General features: G+C 34.6%; 1 protein-coding gene across 2 annotated transcripts in view; it reads right to left on the bottom strand.

Annotated features, from left to right (window-relative positions):
• The window catches only part of LOC145279655 (uncharacterized), a 466377-nt gene that overhangs the window by 144420 nt on the left and 303434 nt on the right, over positions 1 to 18523 (bottom strand). For both annotated transcript variants that reach the window (XM_080130890.1, XM_080130891.1), the window contains 2 exons: positions 9297 to 9452; positions 5584 to 5656 (listed from right to left, as the gene is read on the bottom strand). In XM_080130890.1, coding sequence (XP_079987016.1) covers positions 5584 to 5656; positions 9297 to 9452 — 229 coding nt within the window. The remainder of the gene's footprint in view (positions 1 to 5583; positions 5657 to 9296; positions 9453 to 18523) is intronic.

Genomic DNA, 18523 nt, shown 5'->3' with positions numbered 1-18523 from the left:
TATTTCCTTTAAAAACGAACTTTTATTAATTCACTATTCGTTCTGTTTTTCTGTTTTTTTTTCTTATTGTATGATTAGTTCCATTTCATTATTACGCGCATGTGTAGTTCTATTTGTGCATATTTTCTATATTGTGCATAATTGCATAGCATTTACAGCTGATCTCTATCTACTACTTTGTCAATTTGCAAAATTAAATTAATATCATTTAATATTTGCAAAATTCCAGTTTCTTCAGAGATATTTTAAAAGGATTTTTTAGGAGACATTAAACCTTTCATTTGAAAATTTGAATGGTTTTAGATTTGCATTAAGTTTGATTCATCGTCATTAAGTTCAATTTCTTCCCTTAAGCTTAAGCCTTAAATTTTAGACATTTTGTAGAATCAAAATCATGGAATGGATTTTGCTTAAAATGAGAATAAGGATTCTAGACATGAGGTTTTAGTCGCATTATATCTTAATTTTGATTTCGTAGGGGGATATAAATGTGGTGAAAAACTGTTCTGCTTGGGGGAATTCATTTTAGCTTTCCTGCTACGATATATAAATGCACTTATCTTTATTTTTCTAAATTCATATTAGTGGACAACCAAATTTATAATTATTCATTTAGTGGTCCATGATGTTTAAAAAGTCTGTGTGTTTAAGTTATGGGTGACTGTTCCTATATTTGCAAATGAATAATCAAAATAAGCAGTTTATTAGATTTAAGTGCACCGCAACAGCATACATCATACTTAAATAATCAACAACGTTACATATGGAAAAACACTGATGAACATTTATAACACCTGATGAGGTTCTCTCTTATCGTTCTAAACACTTTCTCACATCTGAAGCTATTCTCTTTCTCTACGAATCTGCTATCAGACCATGTATGGAGTATTTGGACCGGTGAATCTCTGTCCCATTTAAGAGTTCTTGATGAGGTGCAGAAACTTGGCCCCACCCTTTTCTTCTTCTCTGGAACCTCTTTCTCATAGACGTGATGTTGCTAGTCTCAGTCTTTTCTAGAAATACTATTATGGCATGTGTTTCTCAGAATTGTCTGATTTATTCCCTGCTTCTTTTGTTCCAGCTCGTTTCATTCATGGTCTAGTGGTCTCCATCAATTCACTCTTTTGATGCCTCATTGTAATACAGCTTCCTATTCCAGTAGATTCTTTCCAGGAACCACACACTTTGAAACTGTCTTTCTGCTGACAGTTTCCATCCTACCTTTAACTTTTATCTTTTCAAGATTAAGGATAATAGGCATCTCCTGTTTTTGCGATAATTATCTTTCGTTCTTATTAGCTTCTTACATTAAACAGCTTCATATCTTGTCTTAAGCAATTTTCATGAAAAAAAAACATTGTTCAAAATATGGTAAAACAATAGGAATGGTGAGAACATTATGCAAAAAAAAAAAAAATCGATAAAAATTAAGTCTTCACATACTTAGTAAGTATAGTAAAGGGGGTGACCATAGTCAAGGGCAACCCAAAGATTTCCTTTTTATTAGTTACTAAACCATAGTATAGGGGACAGTGCCACTCTTTTCTTAGAATTATTCCACTTACTTTTGTTCCTTCACCTTATAATGCTAAGCTTTTAGTAAGAGAGAAACAGGTACCATTTTTTTGGAGTCTTTGGTATTGTTTGCCTGAGAATCGAACTTTGGTCTCCCATGCCCTTAGCAAAGACTCAAAAACCATTATGCTAAATGTATCTTAATTTCTTTAACTTTACAATAAAAATTTATTAAACAGAAATTAAAATATATTACAAATGAAAAAAAATAAAATAAAAGGGGAAATGTTTAGTGTCAATAACATTTCATGAATGTAACAAACAATACTTAACTAATAACATGACCCTTTTTGAAACCAATATGCAAATTTCAGATGGTTTCATTAGATACCTAGCTGGCTTAGCAGACCAAAAGCAAACTCATGAATAATGATGATGGAGAGGCGTTTGTAACTTTTCTAACAAACCAGCGTTTCCTTTCTTGCACAAAATAGCATATTTTACATTCAATATTTTACATAGAATTGCATAGCAAACCTTTACATTTGCACATTTCTCTCTTTTAAAGAGAGAAATGGTACATTAAAAAGACAGTAATGTTAATTCTAATACGTATTCATTTTTAGGACATACACGACTCACTCTTTTCACAAGACAAGAAATAATTGCAAATTACAGAAACCCATTTGATTGCAAGTGCTATTTTGAAATTTTCTTTTTAAAACTAGTTGCTCTGTCAGTTATCGATTCATTGATAATCTAAGGAATGTTATGAACCCATAATTTACCTCCACTAAAATAGCAACTTGCATTCACCTAATCATATGCAATGAATCATTTATAATTATTTGCTAGCATTAAATAACCAAAAAGGGTTTGATACGCAGTAAAACAAATAAAAAAGGATCTTGAGATCTTTTTATACCATGATTGCTTGCCTCCACCCCACCCCTTCCTAGTTGCTCAACCTCGCTCATTTGTCCGATGATTTGGACGACTATTGTGGCACCAAATATGACTTGTCAACCAGCTTTCTCCAGACTAATACAAAAAATAACTGCAGATGACAGAAACTTGTATGGTTTGGTTGCAGGATGGTTGGATGTTTCTTTTTAAAAGTGGTTGCTCTAACAAGGCTTGATAATCTAGTCTACACTATTATTTCATGGGGGATATATTTATTTCTCTAGGATATTAGGGGAAATGGTTCAGTAATCTTTGCAGAACTTAAATATGGCAGGTGAAGATTTTCTTTTTTTTGTTAAATATTTTTTTGCTTAATATCTCATCTGTTTTCTCCAACTGATTTTCTGCCTTCCTGGATGTGGTTACTCATCATTTGTTCTGTCCACTTTCGGATGTTGTCCTACCACCTTTTTCTTTGTCCACCTCTCCCTCGTTCTCCGTGTACATTTCCCTGCAGGATTGTTTTTGTGAGATCTGATGGTCATGTGACATGACTGTATCACTTCATTTTCCTTTTCTTCACAATGGCCAATAGATCTTCATATGACCTCTGCTTTTTTTTTTTGAGTCTATTCTTCACTTACTCATTTGTAATGCATAATCACATCGATACACCAATTCCTGTTAGATCAATGAATTTAAGCCTCATTGAACCTGGTCAGTACTAAAAAGGGTGATCATTTGCGAATACCAGGTGCTGTATGTTCTCTCCACTTATCTTGACACTATTTCTAGTCATCCTGGTCTGCTCGCCACTGCAATCAAGTAGCGTTGACTCAGGATAGAAGTGGTTAGGAATTACACAACTGTTGCTTCATAATTCAGCACAAGTCTTTGTATGAGATGCTGAGGATTTTTTCAAATATCTCATCATTGTGGCTGTATCATTTCTCTCTAGATATGTTGTCAGGGGTTCATGACTTATATGCATACAAAGAAAAAATATTAACCAGGGAGCACATCAATATGGTTTTTGAACGGAGTGTGATTATGTCATTCAATATAAGCCTTAATTTGGCCAGTGCTACTGTTGTTTGTGTAATTTTTGCACAAACTTTAAGTTCGGATCCGTTATCCATCACAGGTGCTTACAGGTAATTGAAGCTGCTGACGATTTCCAACTTCTCACATTTGATCTTTAGGTCATCGTCAGGGCCATATTTACCTACAATTAATAGGGGCAAATATCCTCTATTCTATAATAAAGAGCAATGTGTGCATCTGTGTGTATGTGTGTGTGTGTGTATATATATATATATATATATATATATATATATATATATGTATGTATGTATGTGTCCCATTACACTAGAATTAGCAAGTAAAAACTACTAGACGAACCATTTCAATGATCTAAGGAAATTGAGAAAGCACATAGCAAGTCTATAATATGAAATATCCTTCATTCTAATTATTTCTGCTTTCTGTACAATTTATTAAAAATAATCCCACAAATAAAAGTCTGAAAGTGTTAAAGTCTGATTCAATGATACAATCACTAAAATGTTCTTGCATATCATTGAATAGTAATAAAACAAAGACTGTTAGACATTCATGATAAACTTGGTGGACAACTCAGCCATGAATTAAAGTTTATTTATACTAAATATGGTTGGATTGCGAAAAGGTTTGTGAATTTTATTAATGATTCCATGGGTGAAATTTTGAGTTGTTTTAGCAATATTTTAGAGAGGCAGAAGAATACACCATTCCTCACACCACCTATAGAAATAGCTGTCAACTCTGCTTTTCTCTCTGTCTTTATATCTTAAATTTTATCATTTAACTTCTCCCATTTACATTTTTCTTCGTATCTTGAGTTATAACTGAAACTTGTTTTATGCTGTTTGATATGCTCCAAATGTGCACACCTGAATACAATGTGCAAAATTGTTAATAACTCCGATACATTCTCTCTCTTGGTGCTGTCTTGATTTGGCTGTGATAACCTACAGGAGATCCTTTAGCCTTGGAAAGGTAACCTACTTAGAAGAATGAAAATTCCAAAACAAAGAGTCAACCCTTGACTGATCATGTTCGCAACAATGCATTAGCCACTTGAAACAAATTCATGTGTTTATAATTCGAAATCTCACTTTTTAAATGTCTGTCTGTCTGTATGTATGCATATGTATGTATGTATGTATGTCTGCCTAAAACTTTTGAAAGAGGCGACTAATTTTCACAAGATTGGTATCGTTTTGAAGCTCGACCCATTGGACGAAAATATCGAAAAATTGACTTAAAACATTAATTTCTTCACCCTCAACTGGGCACTTTTCTACAGGGCGGGATCGCTTTTTTCGCCGATATTTTCGAAAGTCACCCCCTCTTTTCGATTGACTAGCTTTAATTTAAATCTTCATCACTTCCGGTTTGGCAACAGCACAGGCATCACTTTTTTTTCATGTTCTTTTCTTCCTTTGCAGTATGGGTTCGAGCCTGCCTGCCTACTACCACTTTTTTTTTTTTTTTTTTGCTCAACACACACCTCCAAATCCAAACACCCGGGCAACGCCGGGCACCTGGGCTAGTATATATATATATATATATATATATATATATATATATATATATATATATATATATATATATATATATATATATAAACGAAAAACAACAATAACAGAAAAACAAAAACAACAATATCATCATCATCATCATCATCATCATCTGCAGCAGCAGTTTAACATTCATTTTATATGATGGCATGTCTTAGATAGCTTTTAGAAAATTACTTCTAAACTAACCTTTTCTTGGCCAGATCTTTATTCATTCCTCTTTCTCTCAAGTCCATGTTTATGAGTTTCTCCCATGTTTTCCTGTGAACTGCACCTGCTACCTCAACTATTCTACATCCTCTAACCCAAAAACTCTCATTCATTCTTTTAACATGCCCATACCATTGGAGTCTCCTGTTCTGCACGCATCTTCACATTTGCACCCACACATTCTATCCGTGTAATGCATGTCCTCAACCATCACTGGCAAGGTTTCATTTTCATATATCATTGACCTGTGTACACATGCCTGAGACACTTTTTCAAAGAAAGTCTGTTATCGTCATGATCGAAGCATTATATTATATCAAAGTGAACCCACCAGTTGCAAAATATCATAGTTTACTAAATTCGAGATCGATTCTGCGACTGTACCACAAGAAACCGACAAATCCCTGCAAAGAGAGAGAGAGAGAATGAAAACATGGAAGGTGGAGTGAATAAATTAAACATAGAAAAATACTTTGTTAAGGATCAGTTTTCATCTCATCACATACAGATTGATTTGAAAATATTTCTAGCAATATTTCAGAAATCATGCAGGAATAAATATTTACCAGTTTCAAGGTAATAACAGTATAAAAGGGAATTGTTGGAAGTTTTTTGTTAGTTTCAAAATGACATGCTGGATAATTTTTAGAGTAACAAAACTTGCAATATTTTTGACATAATATTAGGGTATTAGCAGAACTCATTGAATGAGGAATATATTTAATCAACATATATGTTTTGATAAAGCTGATATTTTTATGGATAGTGCAAAAAATTAGTTTTGGGACAGAAACTCAATAACATGAAGCAAATATGAGTCTATTTCTATGAAAATAGTGTTCATTGTATTTAAAATGTAGAACTAACCGAAATGAGGTAAATTAATAAATATTAGTTTTGTTTTTTTTACATGGGGGTCACCATTTATCAAGGCCCGGAGGCCACTTAGGGATAAGAGTTATTGCGTGTACAGTAATCAATGAGATAGTATTGTAGTAATCATTAGTATTGGAGATTTGATAGAGTGTCTTACTTAAGGGGGCGGTTTGTCAGGAATTTGTTTATGTTGGATTTGAAGACATCCAAGTTGTAGTCAGGTGGGAAATACTCAGAAAGTAATATTATGTTACATAGTTCAATACAAATAATAAAATTACATTGTAAGAAATAATCTCTAATTTACTCCTTCAGTCCAGGACCTCTTGACAGACAATATTCTTTTTTCTTGCCCTGTTAATAATAATATTTATATTATTTTTAAATGGGTACCTCACACCTTTATTATTGACTATGTTCTGTGATTAGTTCCGCCTAACTTTACATTTTCTTTTTTTACTTACGTTCACCCGCAACAAGGCATATCGCCACTAGGATGTAAGGGGCTACTATTTGGGACCATGTCTAGGAAAGATTAACAAGATGTTGGTTTACGTTACATGACCTTGAGAAAAAGGACAAGCAGAAAGACTATCAATGAAAAGAGGGAAGACACAGGTATACAAGACTAGAGCAGAAACTGGAGACAAAAGCAAAGAGGGGGTTAGAGTTACTTGTATGATATTCATTAAATTTATACTGAACGATGCAGTTTCTACAAAGCACATACTTCGTATCTAATAGTGATGGGACGATTCCAAAACTTTTCCCGATTCTGATGTAATTGCCAATTCTATTCTATATTTCTAATTCCAATACAATTACCAATTACGATTATAAATCGCTTAAAAAAGCATACTATTTCACTGAGGGGAGGTAGTAGAGTGTCCTCATCTGCTTTTAAATGTAAATATAATTTTCTTTTTTTTAATTTGGCAAACTTCTTAACGTTTTCACTTTATGTATTGCATCCAAAATATTTTTGGGAAAATATTAGGGTACTAGCAAGACCCATTGAAATTCCATGGAATGAGAAATATATTTAATCAATATGTATGTTTTGATAAAGCTGATATTTTTATGGATATTGCAAAAAATGTAATTATTGAACAGAAAAACCAATAACACGAAGCAAATATGAGTTTATTTCTATGAAAATAGTATCCACTATATTTTAAATACAGAACTGAAACAAATGAGGTTAATTAATAAATACTATTAAATTTTTACTTTATGTATTGTATCCAAAAAATTTTATAAACTCATGGTTAGATTTATATGTTATTTTTCACTTGTGCCAGCAAGAAAAATTAAGTTAAAAAAAAAATTAAATTAAAAGAATCGTTTTTTGAATCTGAAATTAGTCTCTAATTTTTCGAATTCCAATACCCAAGACATTCTGACTTTTCCAATTCCCGATTCAGATTAATCATCCAAACACTAATATTTAATAAAAGTGCCTGAATGTTGGTTAATTAAGTAACCCTTATCCTTGAGTGGCCTCTTGGCCTTGATAATGTGTTGATACCTATGAAAAAAAAAAAGAAAAAAAGTCCAATGTGAACAAGTTCTAATTGAATCGCCCCCCTAAGTAATCCAAGTTACAAAATTACCACTGTTTACTATGCTAAAATCACAATGACTAATGTATACCTATTAACCCTTATCCTTGAGTGGCCTCTGGGCCTTGATAAGTGGTGACACCCATGTAAAAAAAAACCAAAAAAAAACCGGTTGCATTAAAAAAATGTTGCATGGTAGGGGAGGGCATAGATCAATAAATGTTATTATTACTTCTATTTTTTATTTAGGAACTTTGTGCCCTTAATTTTTTACTCGAGTCTACTTTCCTGGTTGCTCCCCCACCCGGCTATGACATATATTTTCATATTAATTATAAGAAAACAAAAAAGGTTTTTGTATTATTTGGATTATTCAGACTACTATTGTCATATTGGTTGTAAGTTTCACAATGTTTCAGCCGACCTAATCTCCTGCCTTCTTCAAGTGTAGCTTTCTGAACAGGAATTTTTATATCAAACTTGGGAAATTATACAAAATTTCTAACTGGACACTTTATTTAATCCACACAGTAGTTTCACTTGAACATTTCCAAGTGTATGTTACATTGGCTGAAATATTACGAAAATATTATGAAGTAAGCTGATATACTTGTTTCACAAATATGCAGACACAATAAATACAGTTACATCTAAACGTAGTGGCATTCATTTGTCATTTAGTTGTGATCACAGACACATGCCTGTTATGACAATTAGTTCAACAGAAACTGGGCCATTTCAGTAATTTTTTATCTATCGAGCTGAGATATTCGTTCTGGATAGTTCTAGGCAGTCCACCCTCTTTGGCGTTATCCCTCTCTTTGGGATAGAATAAGTTTATTGTTTACTACCTGAGGCGCCCGATCAAGGAATGCTAACGGGGCTGCTCGAGTAATTTTTAAAAAGCCAGTGTGCTCCTGTTTTAGAGGTGCTAGTTTGATCTTCCAACCTTGTGTTACATCTTTCTGTGATGAGAAGAAAGCAAATACTCAGTTTCATGGCAGTTATAACCCCAGAATCATGACGTGTACTTTTGCAACATATTTTTGTAACATATTTTTGCTAATAACTTTTTGTTAATTATATCAATGTGTTTATTACCGGCCTGTAAGGCCATAACAGAAAATAACAACTAAAATGAGATTAGTAGTTCGAATAATCCAAATAATGGATCGATGATGATGGATAAGTCCTTTAACCCTACAAGGTCATGGAGGCTCTGCAATTATTTCATGTAAAATTAGCCTGCTGGCAGCCATCCTGCTCCAAACTTGAGCACATACAGTATCTGGTATTGCCAAATATTCACCCATTTTAGCACTGACCAGGCTTAACAGTGCTTAACTTTGGTGATCTAACGGGAACCGGTATATCAATGCGATTTTGCTGGATAATCCAAATAATCCAAATGATGAATCCTCATCTAAAATATTCTGGAACATAAAATGGTTCTTTTTTATTGAACCATACATTCGTGTGGATTTGAGCTGTTTTGGAAACAAACGCTTTAAATCTTTATGTAAAAAAAAAAAAAAAAAAAATGACAACATGACAACATGGAAAGGCTGTGTACAAAAATGTCGATGTTTCAACAAAGCGAACTTACCCTGAGCCGACAGCGATGGAATCATTTAACTGACACTTAGATTCAAGAAATTTCTTAACAATGGAAGTTCCTACAGGATTTCTTGCAATGTAGGCAATAATCGTTGTCAGTTCTTTCTGAGATAACAAGTCTGACTTTACAACATTTTCCAAATGGCTGCAGACCAACATGCAAATAAAATGTTCAAAAAAAAGAAAGACAAAAAAAGAAATAAAATACAGGCCATGCAATTAATAAATTAAAATTAAATTTGATAAATGCATAACAGTGTTCCTAAAAAACTGAAAAAAAAATGAATAGCTAAATAGATGAAGTACATGGTCTCTGCTCGATTGAAGGTTATAACTATTGAATCACCGAGAAAGTTCAAGGACAAAAATAAAAAAATTCATTTTTGCCAAGTCATGCTGTATTTTTTTTTAATCTCTTGTTCACTCCAGTCGGCTCTCAGATAAAGGATTATTAGTCATAGCTATCGGTGGTTCATAATGTTTCTTGTAATGGTTAAAGGAAAGAAGCTCAGTTTTGTTAGCATTAAATGTTACCATCCACTAAGGACTGGAGGCTGCTTCCCAAGTATTTTGCCATTATTGTAGATATGTGTACATCCGCTTTTTCTCTCATGCTTATTATAAAGCTCTTTATCATCAACAAATATATTCATTTGATACACAATTTTATCAGGGAAGTCGTTTATGAATATCAGGAATAATAACTGTCCAAGTATCAACCGTTCAGACACTCTCATATTAATATACTTTTAGATGTACGACCATCAAGGACAACCTGAATTTTCTTCTTGTCTAGGAAAGGTCTAATTATATTTAACATTCATCTAGTAATACTGTATAATTTACTTTACATTAGAAGTCTTTCATGCCAGATCTTGGCAGAGGATTTGAATATATCAATGGTTACCACCCCAGCTTTTCCTGCCTTATCCATATCATAAGTGGTCAGGGTTAAAAAAAAAGTCGCCAAACTGATAGGTCCTGAACTGTCATCTAAGCTTCAACCTGTGTCCCATCGACGAAATGCTGCATTCCTCTGCCTGTTCTACAAGTATTTTAATGGTGAATGCTCTGACGAACTACAAGCACTTGTACCCTCTCAACATAAATACTCGCGACAAACCCAACAAGCAGCAAAATCTCACCCTACACAGTAGAGATCCCTAGATGTAAGATAGCCTTTTATTCCAATAGTTTCTTCCCCGGAACTGCTAGACTTTGGAACTCCCTTCCGGGATTCTACTTTCTCAACTGTACTGACATGCAGAAGTTCAATTGTAATGTGAACAGACATCTTGCTGTTCATCTTCCTACATATCATCCCTGCAACTTATATCCCTGATAGTAGCTCCCTGCATCAAAGTGGCACAGGGCCTTGCTTGGGGTAAAAACAAATAAAAAAAAAAGAAGTTTCTTAAAAAAGTGAACCATCTTTTAGAAGAGCGTGTGTTATCACTTTTGAGCTTCTCATTCTTTAACCATGGCTCATATATTTGTCCGAAGGAAGTATGTCTATGGACATGAAACGCTGCAATGGTATAGATGCTGTATACCAGTCAATCTCTTGTTTGTTTTTTGTCCTGTGTTTAATTTATTCCCTACATTTTGCCTCCACGGTATTTCATTTTATGACATGTTGTGTACTTTATCCACAGACTGTATTAAACAAACAAAATATCATCTAATATCAGCATTCATTGCCTCGGCTCCAAAGCCACCAGAGCCAAGGTCATTGTTGAAATGGATTGTTCCCTGTTTAATGGAGTATGTCTCTGACACTGCGCAGTTCTAAGTCCACCCTCCCAGACCTTGTCTTCTCCTTTTAAAAAGGGGTTAGTTTATTGCTAATTGCTTAAGGCCTGTAACGTGACCGTTATCCTTTAACAGTGTCGTTATGTTTCAACCACACGTTGTTTGCTATCATCGCAAAGGAACAAACAAATAAAAAAGGAAAGAAATAAAAATCTCGGTATTTTTTTAAAGTGCAAATAAAATGAATTTATTTGTGGTTCTTTCTTGCATTTCATTATCTTTCAAAAATTTTTTCGCACACACGTGTTTTACAACGCTGAGCCATATAACATGTGCTTTTTAAAAGTCCCATCTCCTTGCCATCTGATGCCGCCCATAGCCAGTGCTTTCTCATCTTAGAGTTCACACGTCCATCTCCATCGGTCATGCACTTTATTTCTCTTTTTGCTTGACCACGTGTTATCATTTTTCTCCTTCTTTCTCCTCCTTCCTGTGACACCAGCGCATGCACACTTACTTAATTTGCATATATGCTAAGACACCTACTGCTGCTAATATTTTCGCTAGTCAGCTATCCTTTGGCTGCTGCTGGTTTTCTTACTCGAAAGCTATATGCTCTATGATATAGTGCGCCTACTAGGGAATGCTGACAGAGCTGCCCACACATTTTTGTAGGCCATTGTGTTCTTCTTCTAGGGCGCCGGCTTTTCAAATCCTACTGTCCCGACCTTATTCTGCCGTGTGGGGGTCAGTATTCTTATGAGCTAATCAAATATTAATGAAAAAGAATTGTTAAAAGTTAGTTATGAAAATTTGCATCATTACAAATATCATGGAAAAAAATACTCTTGGGTGAGTGAGGTCTTTCAGAAGATACTCTGCCAGCTATAGTACATAAAGTGGTCGATAATAGTCGAGGGTGACCTGAGGGCTCCTTTTTCATCAACTACTACACCAAGGTATGGAGGAGAGCGCTACTCCCTCTTTAGGATAACTGCTATGCATAATAAAGTTTAAAAAGGAGTATTTCTAATAAAGAAAAGACAGAATGCACGGATTTCTAGCTGTCTTTGCTGGCAATGTTTTGCTTTGTTTGTCTAAATTCAAAATAAACCCTTCCGGTGTTATTTAATGCCAGAACACAATTGTCCCACGAGTTTATAAATCCACACAAAACATGACAAACATATTTCATATTAAAGCATGCAATAAAATTTGTTATATTAATAATGCAGTAACATAGTAATGTAATGCAGTACATATACAAATCAAAAATGCATACTATAAATAATACAGTGGAGTCTATCATTAAAAGTACACACACAAACACACGCACACACACACACACACACACACACACACACACACACACACACACACACATATATATATAGATATATATACATATATATATAGTAAACATTAACTTTAATACCATTACGTATACTCCTTATTTAGAATATGATTTGAAAATAATTTAAATACTTAAGAATACACACACACACACACACACACACACACACACACACACACACACACACACACACACACACACACACACACATATAACATAAAACAGAAAATAGAAATTAATTAGTGTTGTGTTATATTTTTATATTAAAACTTGTATCGATATACCTTCATTTTTGTTTTCGCCGCATATTCTTGTTTTAATGTATTAAAAAACTACTACTACTACTACTAATAATAATAATAAAAATAGTATCGAAAAAGTAATAATAATAATAATAATAATAATAATAATAATGATGATATAAAAAAGTAATAATAATACCAATAATATCGAAACAGTAATACTACTACTACTACTACTACTAATAATAATATTACTACTACTATTACTACTACTACTCCTACTACTACTACTAATAATAATAATATCGAAAAAGCAATAATAATAATATCAAAATAATAATAATAATAACAATAATAATAATAATGATATCGAAAAAGTAATAATAATAATAATATCGAAATAATAATAATAATAATAATAATAAAAATATAAAAAAAATAATAATAAAATAATATAAAAAAGTAGTAGTAATAATAATGATGTGAGAAATCCATCTCAGCTTTAAGTTTTAAAGTTCTTGTTTCTAAGCGACACGTAACGAGCACTGATAGATTTAGCATATACCAATTATCAGTTTTCAATTCAGTATATATCCTTGATTAATTACATATATATTCTATCCAAAGTATTGAGCACTGTTCAGTTCAACATAAAATTTAATAAGAGTAAAATTATATTATAACACCTGGCTATTTAGAATATTGAGTACATTTGGATTCCGCATCTACCACGTTCCAAGTGGCCTACTACATTATTGCAGGAACCTGTTACATCTAGCGAATTGAGCAGTATTTTATATAACATATATTATTTACCGAGTGTCCTAGTGTATCAATAATTTATTGCTCCAGAGTTTGTTCCAAATTATTGACTGGGACCATAAATAACAAAGCAGTATTAAAAAGTGTCCTTAACATGTTTCTTTATTTTTCATTATTTTGGAACTCATTTGTTTTAAAACCAAGTTTATCCACCACTTTCAAGCAAAAAATAAGAAACTAGCAGGACCCGTTAACCGGCGTTGCCTGATATAACCCCCCCCCCCTCTCATCACAAAAAAGTAAACTATGGTTGTTGATAACCTGCAGGTACTGTTTGAATTTGAAACAAGAAAATAAGGAAATGTGTAAATCCACATGCAATAATAAAATTAGGAAAAATAGTCTATTAGAATAAGCCTAGAAAATATAAACAGATATATTAGAACTTAGGGATTCTCACTGTATATGAACAGTTTAGATTAATTGAAATGACCCATGTTAAAAACGGCTTTTGGAATAGACACCGCCAACCTCCTCTTGGAATAGACACCCTCAACATCCTCATGTAATAACATATATCGGAGCAGAGAACCCCCTTTTTAAGTGGGGATGATAGATAAATACATCTCCCAAATTTAACCGTGAAAATTGTAGGCAGCATACCCATCTGCAATTGACATGGTTGGTGACAGTGTCGATAGGACAGTAGTGGATTTTTGTATCGCGTGTGAGTACAAATCTGGCAGGCAGAATACATGTGTTTATATCTCTAGAAGCACTTGTCTGCGCAAAATTTGAATGAGATAAAATGTTAACATGTGTGCATGTAAAAAAATTCTAACCATCTACCATACTAGTAAATGGCAAAAGGCAGTTTGGCATGCGAAATTAGGAACTCATGATTTCTGGAAAATCTACAATGTAGTGAATAATGGACAATCAACAATTCCTCCACTATCCAATAATCATGAGCTTGTCTGAACAGCAACCGAGGAAGCTAACATGCTTGCCTATCAGTTTGCCTCAAACTCCACTTTGGATTCAGCAAACCACTCCCTTCTTGGTTTTCCTTTGTGGACAGAAAATCGTAATTGTAACGAAAAATGTGAAGATGGACATAATGTTTTAACTATCCCCTCCTCCCCCCAAAATGTTAACGCATGCACGTGTAAAGAAATGTAACCATCAACCTTACTACTAAATGGCAAAATTAAAAAACAAAAATGAGCAAAGGTGAACATGTTTTGGTGGATTGTGCATCTTTGCCAGCTCGCTATTTTTAAATAGTTTAATCAGGTTAAATTCAAGTTTTATGACATCTTTTTTTATTATTAAATTGTTAGGTGGAAGCACAGAATAGTTACCAAACATCCTGCCCTCCCCATGTTAAGAATGGCTTTCAAAATAACAAGTCGTGTGTTCGTGGTCCTCCTCTGGTGCTGCATGTGAGATGGTACCACAAAAAATAGTGAAGAAATGATGAATGTGAGAAGTATGAAGGGCCAACATTGTCTTCACATTTTCGCCAAGTTTCAGAAAAATCTAATGGATGGGGCAAAAGTTATGGAGTAAAAAGTGTCATTTTTTGCAATTTTGGGGCATTTGTGACCCCTTTTTAGCTCCTGGGAATGCCAAATCCCAGTGAAAATAGACAAGCAGTATAATTTCATGTCTTAAGACATGTATATTTGAATTCAGCACCATGGAAAACCACTATATAGACATACATATCAAGTTTTTGAGTAATGAAAAAAGACCTCCAAAATGGCATGTTTTTTCAGACCTAAAAGTCCCAGAGGGATGTGAAGCAGCATTTTGCCAGGATCACCCATACTGAATTTATATTAAGAACAATGGCCTCCACATTTTGGCCAAGTTTCAGGAAAATCTAATTCATGAATCAAACATTATAGGGCAAAAAGTTTAATTTTGGGCCATTTTGGGTCATTTTTGACCTCTTTTGAGTCCCTGGAGACACCGAATCCCAATGTAAATGGATAACGGTGCAGTTTCAGGCCTTAACTCATGTATATTTGAGTTGAACACCGTGAAAAATTACTATATAGTCAAACATATCAAGTTTTTGTTGAGAAATATAAAAAATGAGCCACAAAAAGGGGCGCTTTTAGCACTGAAAGTCCCCGAGGACGCAAACCAAAATTTTGCCAGGATCACCCATACTGGATTTATATTAGGAACAATAGGCTCCACATTATGGCCAAGTCTCAGAAAAACCTAACAGATGGATCAAAAGTTATGGGGCAAAACATGTCATTTTTGACCATTTGGGGGCATTTTTGACATTTTTTGAGCCCCTGGGGACGTAGCGGGATTTTTTTTTATTGTGCACATCTATTTAATGAAATACAATTTGTGGCAAAATTTCAGGAAAAACTAATGGACGGTTATCTGGCAATCGTCTGGACTAATGGACGCATGAACGAACGCATGCACAGATGCACGGACGGACGGACACACGTCACTGGTAACATAGGTCCCTCGCTGATAAATTGGGGGACCAATAACATTATTATTTCAGCACGGGGGCAGAAAAGCACAAGGACCCATGTATTTATTTCATGGCAGGTTTTTATTTGAGGGGATGGGGGCAATACTGGTAAATGTCGATATCGAAACAACTTGGTCAAATCACTGTGAAAGAAATCGTCCGCGTCCATCAAACTTAAACATTGAATTGGAAACTTGAAAACAAAATGAAACAAACTTTATTTTTATTATTACCAGAGGCTTCCTTTCTAGGGCAATTGCTCTTGACATATCAAAGACTCTTTATCTGAAAGTACATCTTTTAAACTCCTTCGCCTAACCTTCACAGGAAACATGAGTTAGAATAATTACATTAAGAGTATTGCCAGGACCGCTGCAAAGAAGGTAGGTTCTCTCTACCGCGCTAGAAAGCTACTAACACCCGAAAGGATCCTGTACCTCTACAAGGCCACCATTCGCCTATGTATGTAGTATTGTTGTCATAGTTGGGCTGGTGCATCTGCTACTAGTCTCCTAGACAAGGTTCAAAAGAGTCACCAACCTGATAGGTTATGAACTGTCATCTAAGCTTCAGTCTCTGTCCCATCGACGAAATATTGCATCCCTCTGCTTGTTCTACAAGTACTTTAACAGTGAATGCTCTGACGAACTGCAAGCACTCGTACCCCCTTGACGTAAATACCCCCGACAAGCAGCTAAATCCCACCCCTTCACAGTAGAGATCTCTAGATGTAAGAGAGCTTTCTACTCCAGTAGTTTCTTCCCCAGAACCGCTAGACTTTGGAATTCCCTTCCAGGTCCCTGCTTCCCCAACTGTACTGACATGCAGAAGTTCAAGTGTAATGTGAACCGACACCTTGCTGCCCAACTCCCTACATAGTACAACTGTAGCTTATGTCCCTGATAGTAGCCCCCTACAGAAAAGTGACAACGTGCCTTGTTTGGGGTAAAAATGTAATAATAAAAAAAAGGGTATGGCATAAAGGTCTACTTCATAAGATCTCCAGCTATACCATAGCTGGAAATATCTTCTCAATTATTAATTCATTTCTGTCAGATAGGTTCATAAGAATAGTGATTGATGGGTAGAAATCAGAAGCTCACAGTATTAATGCTGGAGTTCCTCAGAGGTTAATCCTTGGCCCAACTCTCTTCAATGATCTTCCAAATAACATCCTAAGATCATTCGTTGACATTTATGCTGACGACACTACCATCTATGGCAACACATCAAAGGCCGTAAATGACCAAGTTCTCTCTGATTCTCTCTCCTCTGATCTTGAGTACATCGTACAATGGGGAAAGCAGTGACTGGTTACTTTTAATGCATCTAAAACCAAGCTCCTATCTTTACATCATCACCGCTCTGATCCTCATCTGGCATCAATTGAAATGGATGGCTCTCGTCTTGCGGACGCTCCATGTTTTGACAAGCTTCTGGGCTTGACCTTTACTCTTGATCTGAAATGGAACACATACATCAAATTCGTTGCCAAGGACGCTGGAAAAATGGTAGGATCCTTCTACCGCTCCAGTAGATATCTCACTCCTGATGCAATTCTCTACCTATATAAAAGCCAGATACAGTCAATGATGGAGAACTGTTGCCACGTCTGGGCAGGAGGTACTAGCAGCAACTTATCCTGCTTTAACAGAGTTCAAAATATATTTTGTAGCTTAGTAGGGGATGCCCTTTTCTCTTCAATGGAACCTCTTTCCCACAGAAGAGATGTTGCGAGCCTGTCTCTGCTTTATCGTTATTTTCATGGCAAATGCTCATCTGAGCTTCAATCTATGGTTCCCCCTTGCCAAACTTTCATGAAAAACACTTATCTAGCCCAAACCACTATCAATGATTTCTCCCACGCTTTTTCTGTGTCTAAACCTAAACGTAGAGTCCATGAACAAAGTTTCTTTCTTAGAACTGCACGCCCGTGGAACTGTCTTTCGTTTGCCTGCTTTCCAGCTGACTACAATTTGATTGTCTAGAAGTCCAACATAAACAAGTTCTTGATGAACCGTCCCCCTAAGTAATCCAATTTACAAAATTTCCACTACTTATGATTACTACGCTATAATCCCATTGATTAATGTATACCCATTAACCCTTATCCTCGAGTGGCTTCCGGGCCTTGATAAGTGGTGACTCCTTTGTAAAAAAAATATATATATATTTTCCCTGTTATTATTTTTATTTCAGTAAGAACGAATTACTAATTCGTTATCTTTCTTACTAAAATGAAATAAAGTAATTCTTTTTTTCCATGCGTACTTGAATAAAATTCACTTAAAATGTAAGAAAGAAATAACACAACGTTATTGGTCCAATAACACGACAAATAAGTAATAAACAAGAATCATGTGATCTTGGCCCAAAGACCAAGGAATGAAAATCTCCCCAAACTTTCAATGTTTTGAATTAACTGAGAATTTATGAATTTTAAATCCATGAATTCGACAGTTTAAAATGCTTTACATATTTCGTTTATTTTTTTGTAAACAAAGCAATTTTAATTGTTTGCTAATAGTTACTTCTTGACTCCTCAGAAACCTTTAAACTGTCGAATAGAAAGTCCTCGCTTAAAAATTCTTAGAAAA

Source organism: Euprymna scolopes, chromosome 7 (assembly GCF_053919585.1).
Source record: "Euprymna scolopes isolate OS-2025 chromosome 7, ASM5391958v1, whole genome shotgun sequence".
In the NCBI taxonomy this organism is placed as follows: domain Eukaryota; kingdom Metazoa; phylum Mollusca; class Cephalopoda; order Sepiida; family Sepiolidae; genus Euprymna; species Euprymna scolopes.
This window is presented reverse-complemented; position numbering and strand designations above follow the sequence as displayed.